The 24,650-nt window shown below is 37.8% G+C and overlaps 1 protein-coding gene across 1 annotated transcript in view; it reads right to left on the minus strand.

Moving 5' to 3' along the window:
- The window catches only part of C2CD6 (C2 calcium dependent domain containing 6), a 111,057-nt gene that overhangs the window by 27,664 nt on the left and 58,743 nt on the right, over positions 1 to 24,650 (minus strand). The window contains exons 14-15 of the mRNA XM_069578033.1: positions 17,170 to 17,224; positions 8,101 to 8,159 (exon numbers count right to left, since the gene is read on the minus strand). Of these exons, the coding sequence (XP_069434134.1) occupies positions 8,101 to 8,159; positions 17,170 to 17,224 (114 nt within the window). The remainder of the gene's footprint in view (positions 1 to 8,100; positions 8,160 to 17,169; positions 17,225 to 24,650) is intronic.

Raw genomic sequence — 24,650 nt, forward strand, 5'->3', positions numbered from 1 at the left:
CTTCTTGTACATTTATTGTGCCTGTATGTATTAGCTTAGCTGTTAACATGAGTGAAATAATACATAGGACTAAGGAGCTAATTAAAAATATGATTATTAACGTGATCATGGAAGTGCGGAAGTTCCTCTATAACAGGTGACACTGCATCTTGAAAGCCTCGTTGGGAAGGATATGCCATAGAGGTATATACAAGTTCACCTACAACTTCCACAAAGTTATGTATATTTCACTAATATTGCATTTATTGAGAAAGACATAATGGTGGTGGCTTGAAACCAGTAAAAGAGGGCTTGATTCCTTCCTTTCTTAGTTGTTTTAAAGTAATATAAGTGGGTTCCTCAAATGTGTGATATCATAGACATCTATGTAATCATTCTAAGTTTGCAGTGGTTAGCTCTCTCATTTTTATACAAATGCTTCTCAGATTATAAAAGTTGTAAGTATCACTGCTGTTAGTGAAATGAATCAGCCTATTGATGAAACAGTATTTCATGTTGTGTATATATTGGAGTAGTAAGAATATCATTGTGATATTCCAGATAGACCAAGGAAGTGTTATGGGAAAAAAGTTATATTTATGCCTACAAATATAATTACAAAATGAATTTTTGCTCATGCTGTGTTAAGTGTGTGGGAATCAATGTCTGAAGCCTCCTATAATGGCGAATACCACTTCTATTGATAGGACATAACGGATTTGTGCAACTACCTAATATGTATCATGAAGAGTGGTTTCTATGGATGAGTTGCCTAAAGCAATTCCTATTAAACTACCTATTATAAAAAGGAGAGTAAAGCCTAAGGCTTATAATATAGCAGGGGATCATTTGATATTACCCTGTGAAGAGTTGCCAATCAGCTAAATACTTGTAGACTTCCCTGGTAGCTCAGACTGTAAAGCATCTGCCTACAATGTGGGAGACCTGGGTTCAGTCCCTGGGTTGGGAAGATCTCCTGGAGAAGGAAATGGCAACCCACTCCAGTATTCTTGCCTCGAGAATCCCATGGATGGAAGAGCCTGGTAGGCTACAGTCCATGGGGTCACAAAGAATCAGACACAACTGAGTGACTTCACTTTCACTAAATACTTGTACTCCTACAGGAATAACAATAATTATAGTAGCTGATGTAAAATATGCACATGTGTCAACATCTATGCCTACTATAAACATATGACTCTTGAGAGTCCCTTGGAATATTCATTGGAAGGACTGATACTGAAGCTGCAGCTCCAATACTCTGGCCACCTGATGCGAAGAGCCAACTTGTTAGAAAAGACCCTGATGCTAGGAAACATTGAAAGCAGGAGAAGAGAGGACAGAGGACAAGATGGTTGGATGGCATCACTGACTCAATAGACATAGTTTGAGCAAGCTCTGAGAGATGGTGAAGGACAGGGAAGCCTGGCATGCTACAGTCCATGGGGTTGCAAAGAATCGGACATGATTGAGCACACAACAACAATAAACATATGATTGTCTCATACGATAAACCCTAAGAGATATCATAGCTCATAATATGCCCGTATACCCATATATTATGCCTCAAAGGCTCTGTTTTCCTCAATAATAAGTTACAACATGTGAGACTATTCCAAATCCAGGTAAGATAAGAATATAAACTTCAGGGTGACCAAAAAATCAGAACAAGTATTGATAAAGAATGAGGTCTTTTCCTTCTGCAGGGTCAGAAAAGGTTGTTTTTAGATTTTGGTCTGTTTATAGTATAATTCTAGTGCTAGTGTTGGCAATGATAATAATAGTATACAGCTATAATTAGGAGAGATCACACAAATAATAATGTTTGAGGTATAGGGAGTGCTTTTATGTTTATAATTGTGGTAATAAAATTAATAGCACCTAGAATTGTAGAAACACCTGCTAAATATAAAGGAAGAAAAAGGTAAGATCAACTGAAACTCCTGCATGAGCAAGGTGTTCAACTAGAGGTGAGTATACAGGTCAGCCTGTACCTGCACCAGCTGCAAATAAGAGTAAGAAAGAGGGTGGAAGTAGTCAGAAGCATATGCTGTTCATATGAGGGAAGGCTATATTGTGTGATCCAATTATCAGTGGAACTAACCAGTTTCCAAAGCCTCCTATTATCACAGGTATAGATGATATACCTATGAAGTGTGTGTGTGTGTGTGTGTGTGTGTATTAGTTGCTTAGTCGTGTCTGACTCTTTGCAACCCCATAGATTGTAGCCCACCAGGCTCCTCTGTTTATGGAATTCTCCTGGCAAGAATACTGGAGTGGGTTGCCATTTCCTTCTCCAGGGGATACCTATGAAGTATATCATATATAATGAACAAAATTATTACAAATGTGTGGGCTGTTAAAATTACATTGTAAATCTGATCATCCCCAAGTAATGCTCTCAGTTCAGTTCAGTTCAGTCACTCAGTCGTGTCCAACTCTTTGCGACCCTATGAATCGTAGCATGCCAGGCCTCCCTGTCCATCACCAACTCCCAGAGTTCACTCAAACTCACATCCATCGAGTCAGTGATGCCATCCAGCCATCTCATCCTCTGTTGTCCCCTTCTCCTCCTGCCCCCAATCCCTCCCAGCATCAGAGTCTTTTCCAATGAGTCAACTCTTTGCATGAGGTGGCCAAAGTATTGGAGTTTCAGCTTTAGCATCATTCCTTCCAAAGAACACCCAGGACTGATCTCCTTCAGAATGGACTGGTTGGATCTCCTTGCAATCCAAGGGACTCTCAAGAGACTTCTCCAACACCACAGTTCAAAAGTATCAATTCTTTGGCATTCAGCTTTCTTCACAATACAACTCTCACATCCATACATGACCACTGGAAAAACCATAGCCTTGAGTAGTCGGACCTTTGTTGGCAAAGTAATGTCTCTGCTTTTGAATATGCTATCTAGGTTGGTCATAACTTTTCTTCCAAAGAGTAAGCGTCTTTTAATTTCATGGCTGCAGTCACCATCTGCAGTGATTTTGGAGCCCCAAAGAATAAAGTCTGACACTGTTTCCACTGTTTCCCCATCTATTTCCCATGAAGTGATGGGGCCAGATGCCATGATCTTCGTTTTCTGAATGTTGAGCTTTAAGCCAGCTTTTTCACTCTCCACTTTCACTTTCATCATGAAGCTTTTTAGTTCCTCTTCACTTTCTGCCATAAGGGTGGTGTCATCTGCATATCTGAGGTTATTGATATTTCTCCTGGCAATCTTGATTCCAGCTTGTGCTTCTTCCAGCCCAGCATTTCTCATGATGTACTCTGCATGGAAGTTAAATAAGCAGGGTGACAAGATACAGCCTTGATGTACTCCTTTTCCTATTTGGAACCAGTCTGTTGTTCCATGTCCAGTTCTAACTGTTGCTTCCTGACCTGCATATAGGTTTCTCAAGAGGCAGGTAGGTGCTCTGGTATTTCCATCTCTTTCAGAATTTTCCACAGTTTATTGTGATCCACACAGTCAAAGGCTTTGGCATAGTCAATAAAGCAGAAATATATGTTTTTCTGGAATTCTCTTGCTTTTTCGATGATCCAGTGGATGTTGGCAATTTGATCTCTGGTTCCTCTGCCTTTTCTAAAACCAGCTTGAACATCTGGAAGTTCGTGCTTCATGTATTGCTGAAGCCTAGCTTGGAGAATTTTGAGCATTACTAGTAATTACTTGGAGAAGGCAATGACACCCCCACTCCAGTACTCTTGCCTGGAAAATCCCATGGATGGAGGAGCCTGGTGGGCTGCAGTCCATGGGGTCGCAAAGAGTCAGACATGACTGAGCGACTTCACTTTCACTTTTCACTTTCATGCATTGGAGAAAGAAATGGCAACCCACTCCAGTGTTCTTGCCTGGAGAATCCCAGGGATGGTGGAGCCTGGTGGGCTGCTATCTATGGGGTCGCACAGAGTCGGACACAACTGAAGTGACTTAACAGCAGCAGCAACAGTAATTACTAGTAATGCTCTAGGTTGACTTAATTCAGCACTAATTAGTAGGTTTTGGCAGTACCCACTGTTCCAGCCCAGGCACCAAATAATAAATACAGGTGGCTGATTTCTTTATCATTGATTGAGAATAATCAGTGGTTTATGAACACATGCAAAAATGGCTGAGTAAGTGTTAGATGGTAAATCTAAAGACAGAGGTTGAGTCCTCTCTTTGTGAAGTCCTGTGGAGATTAAACATACTGAACTCCAAATTCAAAGAAACAGCCTCAATTCTGCAGGAGCTTTTCCTGCCTTTTTCCCCCGTGGCAGAAGTAGACAGAAGCCAGTTGACTAGAGTATTTTATTATTTAGTTGCTAACTTGTGTCCAACTCTTATAACCCTACAGCCTTTTATAACCCTATAGCCTGCCAGGCCCCCCTGTTCACAGAATTTTTCAGGCAAGAATACTGGAACAGGTTGCCATTTCCTACTCCAGGGGATCTTCCCAACCCAGGGATCAAACCCATGTCTCCTACATTAGCAGGCAGATTCTTTGCAACTGAGCCACCAAGGAAGCCCCAAGACTATTTAGCTGTTTACTAAAATTTTGTGGGTGCATAATCCCAGTAATCTCATGAGGATTTAGCTTAACTAAAGTGTTTGATTTGCATTCAATTGATGTAGGATAGAGCTTTACAAGTCTTACTGTACAGGAATTAAAGAAATTATATGTGGTTATAGCTTTGAAGGCTCTTGGTCTGTATTAACCTAAATTCCTATTCCAGTACTGAAAGGATTGGTGTAAGGGCTAAAAGTAATATAGATATTACAGCTATTCTTGGTAGAAAAGTTGTTTTGTTTTATATATTCAAATGGTCATTTTACTTTTATGTTATTGACTGATGGAACTATGGTTAGTAATGTAGAATATGTAAGTTGTATATAGAAATGCAGGTTAAGTAGTTCTATGGTGGCTAATAGTGTAGGTAACATAACGTGCTTATGTTTGTTATTTCTTGAATAATTACTCTTTGGGGTATGAATTCTGATAGTGGCAGGATGCCTCCTACTGGTAATAGAATGATGAGGATAAGACTTGTAATGATGGGTATTTTGTTTCATGCGTGTGATAATGATAATGCAGTGGAGGCTGAGCTGTGAATGAGTAATGTGAATATAATGAGTGTTATTATAATGTAAATTAGTAGGTTTAGGGTTATTAGAGTTGGATTATGTGATAGCTGTTATTCTTCCTATGTGAGTGATTGATGAATAAACTATGATATTTTGTAGTTGGGTTTTATTCAGTCTGCTTCATCTTTCAATTATGACTGATAGTGTGGATATGATTAGTAGTCAGCTTAGGTTAATGGATGGTGTAATTTGCTATAATGTGGATAATGGTACAAGTTTTGGTTTTATTAATAGAATTAAGCCTGCTGTTAGTGAAATGTCCTGTGTGATTTTAAGTACTCAGAAGTGGAATGGGGATAGTCCTAATTTATGACTAGAGCTATTGTTATGATTATTGATGCTGTTGGATTAAAAATGTTTACATTGGTTCATTGACCACAATATGGTAGGCTATTTATAAGTAATATTGATCTGATGGCCTATGTTAAGAAATATTTAGTTGATGCTGCTATGGCTCGTGGGTTAAAGTTTTTTATTAGAATAGGGATGACAGCTAATATACTTCGAATCCAGTTCAAATAAGTAATCAGTATGAACTAGTTATTACAATTATGGTCCTTGAAATAATGGTTATTAAGATAATGATAAAATAATGGGATTTATTGGTAAAGGAAGGATATAAACCAACATTTTCAAGGTATGGGTCCAATGGCTTATTCAGTTGACCTTACTATAGAATATAGTGAAATGTGGTGGCAGGAAGAATTTTGAATTCTTAAGGGTAGGTTCAATTCCTATAATTCTAGAAATAAAATAATTTAAACTTCTATTATTTACTCTGTCAAAGTGACTCTTTTTCAGACATATTTCTTACGTTTGTAGAGGGATGTTTGATGTTATGTTCAGTAGTGAAACGTGTCATATACACAAGGTTAGTGTTAGTTATAGAAAGTTTTTTCAAAGTAGATGTATGAGTTGGGTGTTGAGAATCGTGGGTATTAATAGTAGTGTTTTGATAATAAAATTCATTGTATATAGTTCTGGTGTATGGGGATTATGGAATGTTCCTAGAAATAGGACTGTTGTGAAAATGTTTATTATGATGGATGTTGGCATATTCTAATAGGAAAAATATAATGAATGTGCCTGCTGCATAGTCTATGTTAGAGGCAGACAAAAGCTCTAATTCTCCTTCTGTTAGATCAAAGGGATTCAATTAGTTTTTACAGAATAAATACAATTTATTGAAATAAATTATATTATGGCTAGAGGTCATGATGTAAAAATCAATCATAGATGTTCTTGTGATACAAGTTGAGAGGGTAAAAGATCTATTTACTTAAAGGACTGATAAAAGGATAATTTCTAGTGTTACTTCACACTTAACTGTTTGTGCCACTGCTCCTAGGGATCCAATTAGAGCATATTTTGAATAATAAGCTCATCCACCTCACAGAATAGAATAGATGGCTAGGTTTGACACAGCTAGTAAGAATATCCCTAGATTTTTGCTGATGAGAGGATAACAAATAGGTAGAGGGATTCATATGGCTAAGGCTAAGGTTAGCGTTAAGATGGTAGAATAATAAATATGGAGATAGATGTTGTATCTGTCTCCATGTTTATTAAATGGAGATTTAAATATTTAAATAGAGATTTAAATATTTGTTTTAATAAATTAAGTATTTATTAAAATAGCTGGTCATAGTTGTTCTTTAATGAACAGTTTGATTGCATTGGCAATGGGATATAATATACCATATGGTCCAATAATGTTTGGTCCTTTTTGAAGTTACATGAGACCCAAAACTTTTCTTCAATTAATATGAGAAATGCCACAGCTAGAAGAATTGGGCCAGTGAGTATTACAATGTAAGTTACAAACATTTAGTTAGGGAGAGGAGTTGAACCGCGGTTATAAAGGTTTAAGTTTTATGCAGATCCCTAAAAAATCTTGGTTTTGGGTAGTACATTTATAAAATAATTAAATTAAGATTATATCAATAATAGATTTTAAGATACTTTTTTAAAGTAGAGCTTGTTTCTCTTGTCCTTTCCTACTAGAAGAAATATATAATAGAAATCCAGAAATTAATCTGGATTTACTACAGTCTGAACTGAAACTATGTAGGTAGCTGGGCAGAGATGGTCTATGCTTTCCTGGTGCTACTGTGAGTTGCCTAGTAAAACAATTTGGGAGAGGCAGAATTAAACAGTATAACTTGTTAAAATTAATGTTATATTTATTTATATTGCTTTATAATAATTTATAAGTTTATAATAAACCATGACATAAGCAAACTTTACTTATAATAAGGTAGTAAATTCATAGTGATAGAGTATATGCTTTCTTTTTTTATTTGAATGATTTTCACCAATAGACAGCTTTAATGAAAATATTTTACTCATAGAATGCTAAAATCTTTCCATAAGATGTAAGTAAACTTTAGGTTATTTAGGTGGAAAGAACTTTTAATATAATGAATTAAGTACAATTATTCATATAAATGAACACTTTCTCTCTTGTCTGTACTCAATTCTTCCTGAGATGATTGTGTTAATATCTTGATTAATTTAGTGAGTCTTTTATCTAGTTAATCCTATGGTTATCATGGTATTATATACTTTTCCATTTCTCTGCCTAATAATTGTCTATTTAAAGGTATTTATTTTATTTTTTTTAACATAATTAAGATTTATACAATTTTCACAAAACTAGGATACAAATTCTATTCAAGTTCCCAAGACTTTATCAAGACTCTGATGCTGGGAGGGATTGGGGGCCGGAGGAGAAGGGGACGACGGAGGATGAGATGGCTGGATGGCATCACTGACTCGATGGACGTGAGTCTGAGTGAACTCCGGGAGTTGGTGATGGACAGGGTGGCATGGCGTGCTGCGATTCATGGGGTCGCAAAGAGTCGGAGACGACTGAGTGACTGAACTATACTGATAATAGTATATGCCTTTTGATGACAGGATACACAGTAAATATTAATTAATTCAAAATAATATAAAATGTTAACAATGAATTTTAAAGAATATATCAATATGCTTACTGATTTTCCTTTTCTATTTGTATTTTTTTGTCCACAGGCTTTGTCTTGCATTAACTCATCTGAAAAAGAATGAAAAAAATCATATAATTAAGTCAGCACTTGTGGTATTTGATAAACATGTTATTCACACACGTCTCTAGTGACTGTGTAGTACAACAGTTAAGGGAACAGGCTCTAAGCCTGGATTGCCTAGACTCAGCCTCTGCAACTAACCAGCCACCTAAATTTGGACATGTTATCCTGCTTCACTCTTTCTCAGTTTCCTCATCTGTCAAAGGGTGACGATCCTCTCTCACAGGGTTGTGTCATTTAAAGGCTAAAGCTTCTAACACTGTGTCTGGAACATAATAAGCACAAATGAATGTAAGTTTTGATGTTAATTTTACCATCATTGTTGTTGTTCAGTCGCTAAGTGGTGTCCGACTCTTTGAAACCACACAGACTGCCCCACACCAGGCTTCCCTGTCTTTTACTGTCTCCCAGAGTTTGCTCAGACTCATGTCCATTGAGTTGGTGATGCTCTCTAATCATCTCATCCTCTGCTGCCCACTTCTCCTTTTGCCTTCAATCTTTCCCAGCATCAGGGTCTTTTCCAATGAGTCAGTTTTTTGCATCAGGTGGCCCAAGTATTTGAGCTACAGCATCAGTCCTTCCAATAAGGGTAATTTCCTTTAAGATTGACTGGTTTGATCTTCCTGCAATGCAAGGGACTGTTGAGGGTCTTCTTCAGCACCACAATTCAAAAGCATCAATTCTTCAGTGCTCAGACTTCTTTATGGCCCAACTCTCATATCCTTACATGACTACAGGAAAAACCATAGTTTTGACTAGATGCACCTCTGTCGGCAAAGTGATGTCTCTGCTTTTTAACATACTGTCTAGGATTGTCACAGCTTTCCTTCCAAAGAGCAAGTATCTTTTCATTTCATGGCTGCAGTCACCTTCTGCAGTGATTTTGGAGCCCAAGGAAATAAAATCTGTCACTGTTTCCACTTTCTCCCCTTCTATTTGCCAGAAAGTGATGGGACTGGATGCCATGATCTTCATTTCATGAATGTTGAGTTTCAAACCAGCTTTTTCACGCTCTTCTTTCAACGTCAAGAGGCTCTTTAGTTCCTCTTCACTTTCTGCCATTAGAGTGGTATATCATCTGTATATCTGAGGTTGCTGATATTTCTCCCAGCAATCTTGATTCCAGGTTGAGATTCATCCAGTTTGGCATTCCACACGATGTACTCTGCTTATAAGTTAAATAAACAGGGTGACAATACACAGCCTTGTTGTACTCCTTTCCAAGTTTTGAATCAGTCGGTTGTTCTATGTCTGGTTCTAATTGTTGCTTTTTGACCCCGCATACAGGTTTCTCAGGAGACAGGTAAGCTGGTCTGGTATTCCCATCTCTTTAAGAATTTTCCAGTTTGTCGTGATCCACAAAGTCAAAGGCTTAAGTGTAGTCAATGAAGCAGAAGTAGTTTCTCTGAAATTCCCTTGTTTTCTCTATGATCCAACAGACATTGGCAATTTGATCTCTGGTTCCTCTGCCTTTTCTAAACCCCATTTATACACTTGGAATTTCTCAGTTCATGTACTTCTGAAGCCTAGCTTGAAGAATTTTGAGCATAACCTTACTTACATGTAAAATGAGCACAACTGTACAGCGGTTTGAACATTCTCTAGCAGTGCCCTTCTTTGTGACTGGAATGAAAACTGACCATTACTCTTTCTATTCTAACCCCTGACACACTGCACCCTTAAGTTTGTCACTTAGTAACTCTACTAATTTGAATAGAATTGTTAAAATGCATGCATTGTTTTTAAACTTAAATGTCAACATACACTGTACTTGCACTGTACTTTATGTACATAAAAGATTGTTTTTTAATCACATTGTAGTCAGTATATTGAATACTTCTACTTTTCTGGATCTTAATGCCAGTTCAAAACATGAAGTAAAAACTAAAAAAAAAAAAAAATCACTTTACTCCAGGTGATTCTGAATATTTTCTGGCTGTTATGCACCTTATCACATATATGCTTGCTGCTGCTGCTAAGTCGCTTCAGTTGTGTCCGACTCTGTGCGACCCCAGAGACAGCAGCCCACCAGGCTCCCCAGTCCCTGGGATTCTCCAGGCAAGAACACTGGAGTGGGTTGCCATTTCCTTCTCCAATGCATGAAAGTGAAAAGTCAAAGTGAAGTCACTCAGTCGTGTCTGACTCTTCACAACCCCATGGGCTGCAGCCTACCAGGCTCCTCCATCCATGGGATTTTCCAGGCAAGACTACTGGAGTGGGGTGCCATCGCCTTCTTCCCATAAGTGCTTGACAATGTTTAAAAGATCACTTTTATCAATCCTTCTTGGAGCCTCACTTTAGCCTATCCTCTGGCAGTCATTTGGGTGATCTTCCATCATACATTTGCTATACAAACCCAATTCTGTAAAGCTGTGTGGACACACACCCTACATTCTAGATACCTTTCATGAATAGGTCTGTATTTCCTCAATTCATGACACTAGAGAAGATTCTTACATAATAAACTTAAAGAGCTTAAAAAAGCATGGAGTGGAACAATCACGTTCTTCAGTGAATTGTGGTAGTATGCTGAAATATATGTACACACATATCAGTAGCCAGAGGGTATCAATGAAAGCAGCTGCAAAGGAACTGGGCTAGCATATGTCTCTAATTTGCTTAAAGGTAATGATCATGCAAGGAATTTATTAGCAAGAGTGCTATGTGAATCTTACTAAATAAACTCTTTAATATATATTGCATTTTATTTTATATAATGTATCCATAGAAGAATTAGGTTAATTATATAAGACTAATCTACATGAATACACTGAACAGTGTAAAGCAAAGTATAACAAAATCATATAAAATATGTATTTAGGAATTGAATCATTTTTAAAAGACACTATTCACATATAAACTTAGAAATATAGAATTTTAGAAAAATTGGAGACTGAATAGTCTTAAAACCATTTTTCTCATTTTAAAAATGAGAAAAATCCAGAAAAGTTAACAACCTACTCAAGAGCAAACTGGAGTGAACAATACGAAAATAAGCCCTGTTTTGCTCCCTAAGCATTTACTTTTTAAAAGATATACCATAGATGCGCTTTCCAATTCTGTTTGTGCTTTCCAATTCTGTTTGTTCTTTCCAATTGACTTGGCACTGCTTATAAAGACTCTTCACTCTTCAGGAGGTTGGACCACTGGCTTCTTTCATAGACTTCTATTCCAGAATTGTCAAATGACTCAGCGATTCAATGCCTCAGTTGCTTCATCTATAAAACTAGGATAATAATGTCAACCTAACAAGGCTGTATGAAGACTAAATAAATATATGTGAAATGTCTACAAAGTTATGAAGATTACAAGGCAATATAAGGTAACTGCAAGGGGGTGGTATCTAGTTTTGTTCTTTCACTTTTAAAATGGAAAAATCAAGTCTTTTATAAGATAAACGGTTGCCTAAGTTTCCAGTAGTCATTTATGGATCTGAGAGTTGGACTATGAAGAAGGCTGAGCGCCAAAGAATTGATGCTTTTGAACTGTGGTGTTGGAGAAGACTCTTGAGAGTCCCTTGGACTGCAAGGAGATCCAACCAGTCCACTCTGAAGGAGATCAACCCTGGGATTTCTTTGGAAGGAATGATGCTAAAGCTGAAACTCCAGTACTTTGGCCACCTCATGCGAAGAGTTGACTCATTGGAAAAGACTTTGATGCTGGGAGGGATTGGGGGCAGGAGAAGGGGACGACAGAGGATGAGATGGCTGGATGGCAATCCTGACTCGATGAACATGAGTCTGAGTGAACTCCGAGAGTTGGTGATGGACAGGGAGGCCTGGCGTGCTGCGATTCATGCGGTCGCAAAGAGTTGGACACGACTGAGCAACTGAACTGAACTGAAGTTTCAGAGCAGATGGTGACTGCAGCCACGAAATTAAAAGATGCTTGCTCCTTGGAAGAAAAGCTATGACCAAGCTAGACAGCATATTAAAAAGCAGAGACATTACTTTGCCAACAAAGGTCCATCTAGTCAAAGCTATGATTTTTTCCAGTAGTCATGTATGGACGTGAGAGTTGGACTGTGAAGAAAGCTGAGCACCGAAGAATTGATGCCTTTGAGCTGTAGTGTGGGAGAAGACTCTTGAGAGTCCCTTGGACTGCAAAGAGATCAAACTAGTCAATCCTAAGTGAAATCAGTCCTGAATATTCATTGAAAGGACTGATGCTGAAGCTGAAGCTCCAATTCTTTGGCCACCTGATAGGAAGAACTGACTCATTGGAAAAGGCCCTGATGCTGGGAAAGATTGAAAGCAGGAGGAGAAGGGGACAACAGAGGATGAGATGGTAGGATGGCATCATCGACTTGATGGACATGAGCTTGAGCAAGCTCCAGGATTTGATGATGGACAGGGAAGCCTGGCGTGCTGCAGTCTATGGGGTCGCAAAGAGTAGGACACGACTGAGCAACTGAACTGAACTGAAGTTCCATAGCTAATCAGTTTACCCCCTCATCAATATTTTCTATTACTTGATACATTATTTCTCCCTTTGAAGAAATACTTGGAAGTATTAATAATAAAATGAAGAGCTTGCTTTGCTGTTCTATCAGATTTACTCCAAAAGTTATTTTATGATTAAAATATTCCAAAGGATATTAGAATTAAAGTTTTGGAGGAATCACATTACGGGTTTCCAAATATCCTAATCTTCCAGGATGTTTTATTACTCCTGAATGTTATTCCAAATGGTCATTTTTTCTTCTAGGATAAATAATAATTTAGGTGTACTTTAAAATTTTCCTGACATTTAAAGTATTCCAGACACTGACATACTATGTTCTAAAGTAGTTACCTGTACCACAATATATGTTCTTAGAATTGTTATTATTGTGTAGAACATATATACACATACATATATATTCATATGGATAAATGCAAAAACATATATGGCTAAAACATTAATTTGTAGTAATTTTCATTTCACCACATCAACCACTCAGGTAAGTCAAATTTCCACTTTGGAAACTTTCTTCTAGAATTATACTCCTTAATCACAATTTCATCTGGTATTTTCCCTGTCTTTTTTAAAATACATTTTTTCATCTTCTATTTCTCCATAAGCTCCTAATTGCTGAACACTCTCTACAACGCAAGGATGCTTTCATGTTACAATAAAATGTTCTTGCTTGCTCATCTTCTATCAAGTGTTTGAGTTATATTCTTATTCTCTCTTTATTTTAATTAGATTTCTACAGTCTCCTCTGGATGTATATTCAGTTATTACACAGTCATATAACTGTCCCAATTGTTAAATATTAAAACATTTCTGTTGTTATTGTTGCTCAGTTGCCAAGTTGTGTCTGACTGTTTGTGACCTCATGAACTGCTGCACACCAGGCTCCTCTGTTTTCCACTAAATCCCAGAGTTTGCTCAAATTCATGTCCATTGAGTCAGTGATGTTATCTAACCATCTCATTCTCTGCCACCCTCTCTGCCAATCTCTCCCAGTATCAGGATATTTTTCAATGGTGGCCAAAGTATAGGAATTTCCCATTTCCTTCAACCCCAGTATGGCACAGCAGGGGACTTCCAGAACTTTGATCCAACAGCATTGTCTAATCTAGTTGTTCCATGCTTATGCTGTACTGGTTGTTAAATATTTTGATTATTCAGTTCAGTCACTCAGTCATGTCTCTCTGCGATGCCATGAACCACAGCACACCAGGCCTCCCTGTCCATCACCAACTCCCAGAGTCCACCTAAGTCGAGTCGATGATGCCATCCAACCATCTCATCCTCTGTCATCCCTTTCTCCTCCTGCCCTCAATCTTTCCCAGCATCAGGGTCTTTTCCAATGAGTCAGCACTTCACCTCAAGTGGCCAAAGTATTGGAGTTTCAACTTCAGCATCAGTCTTTCCAATGAACACCCAGGACTCATCTCTTTAGGATGGACTGGTTGGGTCTCCTTGCTGTCCAAGGGACTCTCAAGAGTCTTTTCCAACACCACAGTTCAAAAGCATCAACTCTTCGGTGCTCAGCTTTCTTTATAGTCCAACTCACATCTATACATGACCACTGGAAAAACCATAGCCTTGACTAGATAGACCTTTGTTGGCAAAGTGATGTTTCTGTTTTTTAATATGCTGTCTAGGTTGATCATAATTTTTCTTCCAAGGAGTAAGCGTCTTTTAATTTCATGGCTGCAGTCACCATCTGCAGTGATTTTGGAGCCCAGAAAAATAAAGTCAGCCACTGTTTCTACCGTTTCCCCATCTATCTACCATGAAGTGAAGGGGCCAGATGCCGTGATCTTCGTTTTCTGAATGTTGAGCTTTAAACCAACTTTTTCACTCTCCTCTTTCACTTTCATCAAGAGGCTTTTTAGTTCTTCACTTTCTGCCATAAGGGTGGTGTCATCTGCATATCTGAGGTTATTGATATTTCTCTCAGCAATCTTAATTCCAGCTTGTGCTTCTTCCAGCCCAGCATTTCTCATGAGGTACTCTGCATAGAATTTAAAATAGCAGGATGATACTACCCAAAGCAATTTACAAATTCAATGCAATCCCTATCAAGCTACCAGCCATATTTTTCACAGAACTAGAACAAATAATTTCAAGATTTGTATGGAAATACAAAAAACCTCGAATTGCCAAAGCAATCTTGAGAAAGAAGAATGGAACTGGAGGAATCAACTTGCCTGACTTCAGGCTCTACTACAAAGCCACAGTCATCAAAACAATATGGTACTGGCACAAAGACAGACATATAGATCAATGGAACAAAATAGAAAGCTCAGAGATAAATCCACACACGTATGGACACCTTATCTTTGACAAAGGAGGCAAGAATTTACAATGGAGTAAAGACAATCTCTTTAACAAGTGGTGCTGGGAAAACTGGTCAATCACTTGTAAAAGAATGAAACTAGGTCACTTTCTAACACCGCACATGAAAATAAACTCAAAATGGATTAAAGATCTAAATGTAAGACCAGAAACTATAAAACTCCTAGAGGAGAACATAGGCAAAACACTCTTCGACATAAATCACAGCAGGATCCTCTATGATCCACCTCCCAGAATTCTGGAAATAAAAGCAAAAATAAACAAATGGGATCTAATTAAAATTAAAAGCTTCTGCACAACAAAGGAAAATATAAGCAAGGTGAAAAGACAGCCTTCTGAATGGGAGAAAATAATAGCAAATGAAGCAACTGACAAACAACTAATCTCAAAAGTATACAAGCAACTTATGCAGCTCAATTCCAGAAAAATAAATGACCCAATCAAAAAATGGGCCAAAGAAATAAATAGACATTTCTCCAAAGAAGACATAAGGATGGCTAACAAACACATGAAAAGATGCTCAACATCACTCATTATTAGAGAAATGCAAATCAAAACCACAATGAGGTACCACTTCACACCAGTCAGAATGGCTGCGATCCAAAAATCTGCAAGCAATAAATGCTGGAGAGGGTGTGGAGAAAAGGGAACCCTCCTACACTGTTGGTGGGAATGCAAACTAGTACAGCCACTATGGAGAACAGTGTGGAGATTCCTTAAAAAATTGCAAATAGAACTACCTTATGACCCAGCAATCCCACTGCTGGGCATACACACCGAGGAAACCAGAATTGAAAGAGACACATGTACCCCAATGTTCATCGCAGCACTGTTTATAATAGCCAGGACATGGAAACAACCTAGATGTCCATCAGCAGATGAATGGATAAGAAAGCTGTGGTACATATACACAATGGAGTATTACTCAGCCGTTAAAAAGAATTCATTTGAATCAGTTCTGATGAGATGGATGAAACTGGAGCCGATTATACAGAGTGAAGTAAGCCAGAAAGAAAAACACCAATACAGTATACTAACACATATATATGGAATTTAGAAAGATGGCAATGACAACCCTGTATGTAAGACAGGAAAAAAGACACAGCTGTGTATAACGGACTTTTGGACTCAGAGGGAGAAGGAGAGGGTGGGATGATTTGGGAGAATGACATTCTAACATGTATACTATCATGTAAGAATTGAATCACCAGTCTATGTCTGACGCAGGATACAGCATGCTTGGGGCTGGTGCATGGGGATGACCCAGAGAGCTGTTATGGGGAGGGAGGTGGGAGGGGGATTCATGTTTGGGAACGCATGTAAGAATTAAAGATTTTAAAATTTAAAAAAAAAATGACAAAGAATGAAAAGAAAAAAAAAACAAACAAAAAAATAAAAAAAATAAAAAAGCAGGATGACAATATACAGCCTTGACATACTCCTTTTCCTATTTGAAACCAGTCTGTTGTTCCATGTCCAGTTCTAACTGTTGCTTCCTGACTTGCATACAGATTTCTCAAGAGGCAGGTCAGGTGGTCTGATATGTGCCCATCTCTTTCAGAATTTTCCACAATTTATTGTGATCCACACAGTCAAAGGCTTTGGCATAGTCAGTAAAGCAGAAATATATGTTTTTCTGGAACTCTCTTGCTTTTTTGATGACCCAGCAGATGTTGGCAATTTGATCTCTGGTTCCTCTGCCTTTTCTAAAACCAGCTTGAACATCTGGAAGTTCACGGTTCACGTATTGCTGAAGCCTGGCTTGGAGAATTTTGAGCATTACTTTACTAGTGTATGAGATGAATGCAATTTTGATTATTACCTTCTCATTTACTGATATGTCAAGTATGTCTTCATAATGATATCACAGAACAATTCGTTGAATTAGAAAAGGTTCTTCATTAGGTGTATCTACACATAGCCAGAATGTTTGTAAACACAGAGAAATGTAATAAATGGTTTAGCAATATTATAATGCGTGTAAAATAAATATTATCTAGGATCTTTCGGCCATTTGTATTTTGCTTTGCTTGATTTCCCACTATACTGTAATTCCATATTTTTGTCATGTCAGTAATCACAAACATCACAATGTAATTAATATTTTGAAAAAAATTCTTGATAATAATTGTTTTACATGAGTTTATGTTCTCAGTTTCACTAAATATTTGAAAATTACAAGTATATATACAAATAATAACTTACCTAAACTACAAGGTCTACTTAAATTTTCCTTTGTGCAACAGTAAGAAGATGAACTCTGAAGTAAAAACAGACCAGAGAAGGTGAATAGAAAAAATAAGTATCAATATAATTTTTAAACTTAGCATTATTGATAGCTATAAATAATAATAAAATGAGATCTAGTGTTACTATTTGGCTTTATCTTAAATAAGCAAAATAATTCACTGATAATTGAACAAGTACAATAGAGGTAGTGAGAGAACTTGAAACATGGTAATAATAGTTTATTGAGATAGGAAATGGCAAACATCACAAAAAGTACATGATACTACTTTGTATATTATTGACCTCTTTTTATTCCCCTAAGCCCCAGGAAACAAAAACAATAACTTAAAATAAAAACCAGTTCTGTTTAGTTCAGTTGCTCAGTCATGTCCGACTCTTTGCGACCCCATGAATTGCAGCACACCAGGCCTCCCTGTCCATCAGCAACTCCTGGAGTTCACCCAAACTCCTGTGCATCAAGTCAGGGATGCCATCCAGCCATCTCATCCTCTGTCGTCCCCTTCTCCTTGTGCCCTCAATCCCTGCCAGCATCAGGGTCTTTTCCAATGAGTCAACTCATAGGATTAGCATAAAATAAAGCATATATTAGAAGAGAATGCAAAAGTGATATCATAGAAAATGGTAGATTGCTCAAAGAATTAGTCCATTCACTGAAACAAATATAATAAACTGTCAAAAGGTTGAAAGATGAACTAATTCAAACTTCATAATTCAATACAAAACTTAAAGCAACCAGGGACTGGTTAATGAAAAAAAAAAGGGCAGTTAAATTTTGGTGTTTTAAGAAATCAGTCAGGTCATTAACTGGATGCTGAGATAATGGAAGAAAGACTTTGATGACTGACCACAAATGACAAGGAATACAGTCTTTGCAGAAACAAAAACAACAACAACAACAAAAACCATTTGGATGGTCATTAAAGAAACATGTGACCAAAGACCCCAAAAGAGAAAAAAAACAAAAACAAAACAAAACAGAACTTCTCTGGTGGTACAGTGTTATAGGCAGAGAAAGTCTGCCTGTCAATGCAGGGGAAATGGGTTCTATCCCTGCTCTGGGAAGATTCCACATGCTGTGGAGCAATTAAGCTCATGTGCCACAACTACTGAGCCTGAGTGCTGCAATTACTGCACCCCATGTGCCGTAGAGCATGTGCTCTGTGACAAGAGAAGCCACTGCAATAAGAAGCCTGCACGTTGCAACTAGAGGGTAGCCTCTGTTCGCTGCAACTAGAGAAAGCCCACACAGAGCAAGAAGACACAGAGCAGCCAAAAACCAATCAATCATCAATACCCTAGAGAAAGAGGAGAATTTCTAGCTACAATATAATATTTAGCTCAATTTTCAACAAAAAATAACATAGCATACTAACATATAGGAAATTACAGCCCATTCATAGGAAAAATTTAATAGAAATGTCCTGTGAAGAAGCCCAGATATTGGACTTGATAGACAAAGATTTTAAAAGCAAACTTTCTTGAATATGCTCAAAGAGCAAAAGGAAACCATGGGCAAACAACTAAAGGAAATCAATGAAAAAATATGAACAAAATGTAAAAAGAGATAGATATTATAAAAAGGAACCAAATAAAAATTCTGGATCAGAAAGTACAATAACTGAAACGAAAAACTCTTGAGAAGTTCAACAGCATATTGAGCAGATAGAAGAAGGAATCACTGAATTAAAGATAGGACAATAAAACTGTTGAGCCTGAAAAGCAGGAAGAAAAAAAGAATGAAAAAAATGACAGAACCTAAAGGACCCTGGGGACAACAGTCAAGTGTACCAGCATACACATGGGAGTCAAAGAAGAAGAGAGAGAAAGAGTCAGGGAGAATATTTGAAGAAATAATGGCCAAATATTTCCCAAATTTAGTAAAAGTCATGAATATACACACGCAAAAAGCTCAACACATTTCAAGGATAAACTCAAAGACATATATATACTAAGACACAGTGAAACTCTGAAAAGACAAAGAGGGAACTTGAAAACAGCAAGAAAAAACCTGACTCATCATGTGTAAAAACTCTTCAGTTTTTGGCTGTAAAATTAACAGCCAAATTCTTGTCAAGAAACCACATTAGTAGAAAGTGGAGAGAAAAAGACCATCAACCAAGAATTATATAACAAGCGAAACCATCCTTCAAAAATGAAGAATTAAGACATTCCTGGATCAACAAAAGTTAGAGGAGTTTGTCACTATTATTTCTTTGTTACAGGAAATCACAACGGAGTCTCTCAGGATAAAAGGAAAAGACACTAGACAGTAACTCAAGCTTATATTAACAAAGAACTCTGGGAAAGGTATCTATGTAGGTAAATATAAAAGCCATCATTATCATACTTTTGGTTTGTAACTGCTAATATTTCCTACATGCTGGTGTACAACACTGTATTAGTTTTAAGTATACATAATGCTTTTATATATGTATATATTATAGAATGATTACATAATTTTAGTTTACATCCATCACCACATATTTATAATTTTTTTCCTGTGATGAGAACTTTTAAGATTTATTCTCTGCCACTTTGAAATATACTCATTGTATTGTTAACCATAGTATACATCACAAACCAAGGACTTGTTTATCTTATAACTGGGAAGTTTGTACTTTCTGACCACCTTCACCCATTTGACCCACCTCCCAAAATGCACCTCTGGCAACCACCAATCTGTGATATCAAAAATAAAATACTTGTGAATAAATTTAATCAAGGAGGTGAAAGTCCTTTACACTGAAAACTGTAAAACACTGAAAGAAAGAAACTGACAAAGACACAAGTAAACGGAAAGATAGCTAATGTTCATGGATTGAAAAATCACTATGGCTAAAATGTCCAACTAACCAAAGTGACCTATGGAGTCAATTAAATCCCTGTATATTCCAATGACATTTTTCAGAAAAACAGAAAAAAAATCCTAAAATAATGTATGAACTCCAAAGGACCCTGAACAGCCAAAGCAATCTTGAAAAAGAAAAATAAAATTGGAGGTCTCACAATTTCTGATTTGGAACTGTATTACAAAGCTATTTTGTAAGCAAAACAGTATGGTACTGGCATAAAAAAAGACCAATAAAACAGAATAGAGAGCCCAGAAATAAACTGCCACATATCTGGCCAACTACTATTTGATAGGACAGCCACAAAGTCTCAGTGGATAAAGTATAGTCTCCTCAATAAATGGAGTTGGGAAAACTGTATATCTCCATGCAAAAGAATAAAACTGAACACCTATCTGATATCACTCACAAAAAATTAGCTCAAAATGGATTAAAGGTTAAAATATATGATTTGAAAACATAACACTCCTAAAAGAAAACTTAGGGAAAAAACTCCTTGAATTGATCTTGGCAATGATATTTTTTCAAAATATGACCCCAGAAGCAAATGCAATGAAATAAAAAATAAACAAGTGAGTCCAAGTTAAACTGAAAGCTTCTGCACAGTAGGGAAACAGTCAACAAACGAAAAGGCAATCTAGTAATGGGAGAAAATATTGCAAACCATACATCCCTAAAGGGACTAATAGTCAAACTGTATAAAGAACTTATACAACTCAATAGCAAACAAACAAATAACCAGATTTTTAAAAGGGGCAAAGGAAGATGGTGGAGCAGAAGGACATATGTGCCTCTCCTCCTGAGAAAGCACCAAAACTGCAACTAGCTGTTGAACATCGACAGGAGAATGCTGGAACCCACCAAAAAAAGATATCTCACATCCAAAGACAAAGAAGAAGCCACAGTGAGATGGTAGGAGGGGCACAATCATGATAAAATCAAATCCCATACCCACCAGCTGGGTGGCCCACAAACTAGAGAACAGTAATAGCAAAGAAGTTCTCCCACTATTGTAAAAGTTCTGAACCCTACATCAGGCTTCTCAGGCTGGGGATCTAACAAAAAGAACTGGGAATCCCCAGGGAATCTGAACTTAAAGGCCAGCAGGATTTGATTACAGGACTTCCACAAGACTGGGGAGAAACTGAGACTCCAAACTTGGAGGGCACAAACAAAATGTTGTGTGCACCAAGACCCAGAGGAAAGAAGCAGTGACCCCACAGGAGACTGAACCAAAACTGAACCAAAACCTGCTGGTGTTGGAGGGTCTTCTGTACAGCTGTGGATTGGCAGGGGCTCACACCAGGGACAGTGGCACTGGCAGCAGCAGTCCTGGAAAGTCCCCTTTGGTGTAAGCCCTCTGGAAGGTCACCATTAACCCTACCAGAGAGCCAGTAAACCCCATGGCTGGGTTGCCCCAGGCCAAACAACTAACAAGATTGGCCCTGCCAACCAGAGCAAGACCCAATTTTTCCCACCACCAGTCCCTCCCATTGGGACGCTTACAAAAGCCTCTTAGCCAAAACCCACAACCCCACAGCGGCTAGAACAGAAACCACATTACAGAAAGTTAATCAGGATATTGCTGTTGTTGTTCAGTCACTCAGTCATGTCCTATTCTTTGTGATCCTATGGACTGCAGCACGCGAGGCTTCGCTGTCCTTCATCATCTCCTGGAGCTTGCTCAAACTCAAGTCCATTCAGTCAGTGATGCCATCCAACCATCTCATCCTCTGTCATCCCTTTCTCGAGTCTTCAATCATTTTCCCAGCATGAAGGTCTTTTCAGGATGAAAAAGCAGACAGTTATGTCTCAGATAAAGGGAAAAGATAAAATCCTAGAAAAACAACTAAATGAAGCAGATATAGGCAACCTTCCAGAAAAAGAACTGAGAACGATGATAGTGAAGATGATCCGGGATCTCAGGAAAACAGTGGAGAAGATGCAAAAAATGTTTACTACAAACCTGCTTTTGAACTGTGGTGTTGGAGAAGACTCTTGAGAGTCCCTTGGACTGCAAGGATCCAACCAGTCCATCCTAAAGGAGATGAGTCCTGGGTGTTCATTGGAAGGACTGATGTTGAAGCTGAAACTCCAATACTTTGGCCACCTGATGCGAAGAGCTGACTCATTGGAAAAGACCCTGATGCTGGGAAAGATTGAGGGCAGGAGGAGAAAGGGACGACAGAGGACAAGATGGTTGGATGGCATTACCAACTCAATGGACATGGATTTAGGTGGACTCCAGGAGTTGGTGATAGACAGGGAGGCCTGGCGTGCTGTGGTTCACAGGGTCACAAAGAAACTGACACGACTGAGCAACTGAACTGAACCAGAAGAACTAAAGAACAAACAAACGTAGATGAATAATACACTAGAAGGAATCAACAGCAGAATAACTGAGGCAGAAGAATGGATAAATGATCTGGAGGACGGAAAGGTGGAAATCACTGCTGCAGAACAGAAAATAGAAAACAGATTGCGAAGAAATGAAGACAGCCCAAGAGACCTCTGGGACAACATTAAATGCACCAACATTTGCATTATAGGGGTCCCAGAAGAAGAAGAAAGAGAGAGAGGACCTGAGAAAATGTTTGAAGAGGTAATAGCTGAAAACTTCCTTAACATGGGGAAGGACATACTCAACCAAGTACAGAAAGCACTGAGTTCCAGGCAGGAAAACTTCAAGGAGGAACACATGGAGACACACGGTAATCAAACTGACAAAAATTAAAGACACAAATAAAAGTATTAAAAGCAGCAAGGGAAAAACAACAACATACAAGGAAACTCTCATCAGGTTATCAACTGATTTCTCAACAGAAAACTCAAGCCAGAGGAAATGACATGATATATTTAAAGTGATGAAAAGGAAGAAACTTACAACCAATAATACTCTACCCAGCAGGACTCTCATTCAGATTTGAGGGAGAAATCAAAAATTTTCCAGACAAGCAAAAGTTAAGAGAATTCAGTAGGTATTGCTTTTTCTCTCCAAAGCTCCAGATATGTTTCTGATGAGCAGTCATGTTTAAAAACCACTGGACTATATGATGATCTTTTACTTTTATCCAGTTTGTTTCACTTTTTCTATTTCACATTCAGTGCTCCCATTTCACTTAGTTTGTTTTCCAACTTCTCCATCTCTTCTTTTTGATGTTCTTTATCAAGGCTTTATCAAGTGCATACATATATATAAATAGTATGTATAATATATATATGTTTTAGAAAACTTACCGACTTCTGCTTAACTAAAAAATTTATGACATTTTGATTCCACTTGTTTGACTGGTATGAATAGAATGCTAGATTTCTAATTTAAAAAATTAGATACGCAACAAGCAACAGAGGTTTACTGTATATCACAGGGAACTATAGTCAGTATCTTGTAATAACCTATAATGGAAAACAATCTAAAAAATAATATATATGTGTGTGTAATATATATATACGTATAGTATATACATATATATAATATACACATGTGTACGTGTATAAAACTGAATCACCTTGCTGTACACCTGAAACATTGTTAGTCAACTATACTTCAATAAAATACACATTAAGAAAAAAAATTAAAGGGGGCAAAGGACCTGAATAGACAGTCTTTCAAAGAAGACATCCACAGTCAACAGGGGAAGTGCTCCAATTACTAATTTCATGCTCCAACATGAAAAAGTGCTCCAATTACTAATTACAAATCATCAAGGAAATGCAAATCAAAACCACAAGATCACCTCATAACTGTTCAGTTCAGTTTAGTTCAGTCGCTCAGTTGTGTCCAACTCTCTGTGACCCCATGGACTGCAGCATGCTAGGCCTCTCTGTCCATAACTAATTCCCAGAGTTTACTCAAACTCATGTCCATTGAGTCGGTGATGCCATCCAACCACCTCATCCTCTGTCGTCCCCTTCTCCTCTTGCCTTCAATCTTTCCCAGCATCAGTGTCTTTTCCAAGGAGTCAGTTCTTCACATCAGGTGGCCAAACTATTGGAGCTTCAGCTTCAACATCAGTCCTTCTAATGAACACCCAGAACTCATCTCCTTTAGGATGGACTGGTTGGATCTCCTTGCAATCCAAGGGACTCTCAAGAGTTTCTCCAACACCACAGTTCAAAAGCATCAACTCTTCGGTGCTCAGCTTTCTTTATAGTCCAACTCTCACATCCATACATGACCACTGGAAAAACCATAGCCTTGACTAGATGGACCTTTGTTGGCAAAGTAATGTCTCTGCTTTTTAATATGCTGTCTAGGTTGGTCATAACTTTCCTTCCAAGGAGTAAGCGTTTTTAATTTCATAGCTGCAGTCACCATTTGCAGTCCTTTTGGAGCCCCAAAAAATAAAGTCTGACACTGTTTCCCCATCTATTTGCCATGAAGTGATGGGACCAGATGCCATGATTTTTGTTTTCTGAAAGTTGAGCTTTAAACCAACTTTTTAACTCTCCTCTTTCACTTTCATCAACAGGCTCTTTAGTTCTTTGCTTTCTGTCATAAGAGTGGTGTCATCTGCATATCTGAGGTTATTGATATTTCTCCTGGCAATCTTGATCCCAGCTTGTGCTTCTTCCAGTCCAGCGTTT

Source organism: Ovis canadensis, chromosome 2 (assembly GCF_042477335.2).
Source record: "Ovis canadensis isolate MfBH-ARS-UI-01 breed Bighorn chromosome 2, ARS-UI_OviCan_v2, whole genome shotgun sequence".
Classification (NCBI taxonomy): Eukaryota; Metazoa; Chordata; class Mammalia; order Artiodactyla; family Bovidae; genus Ovis; species Ovis canadensis.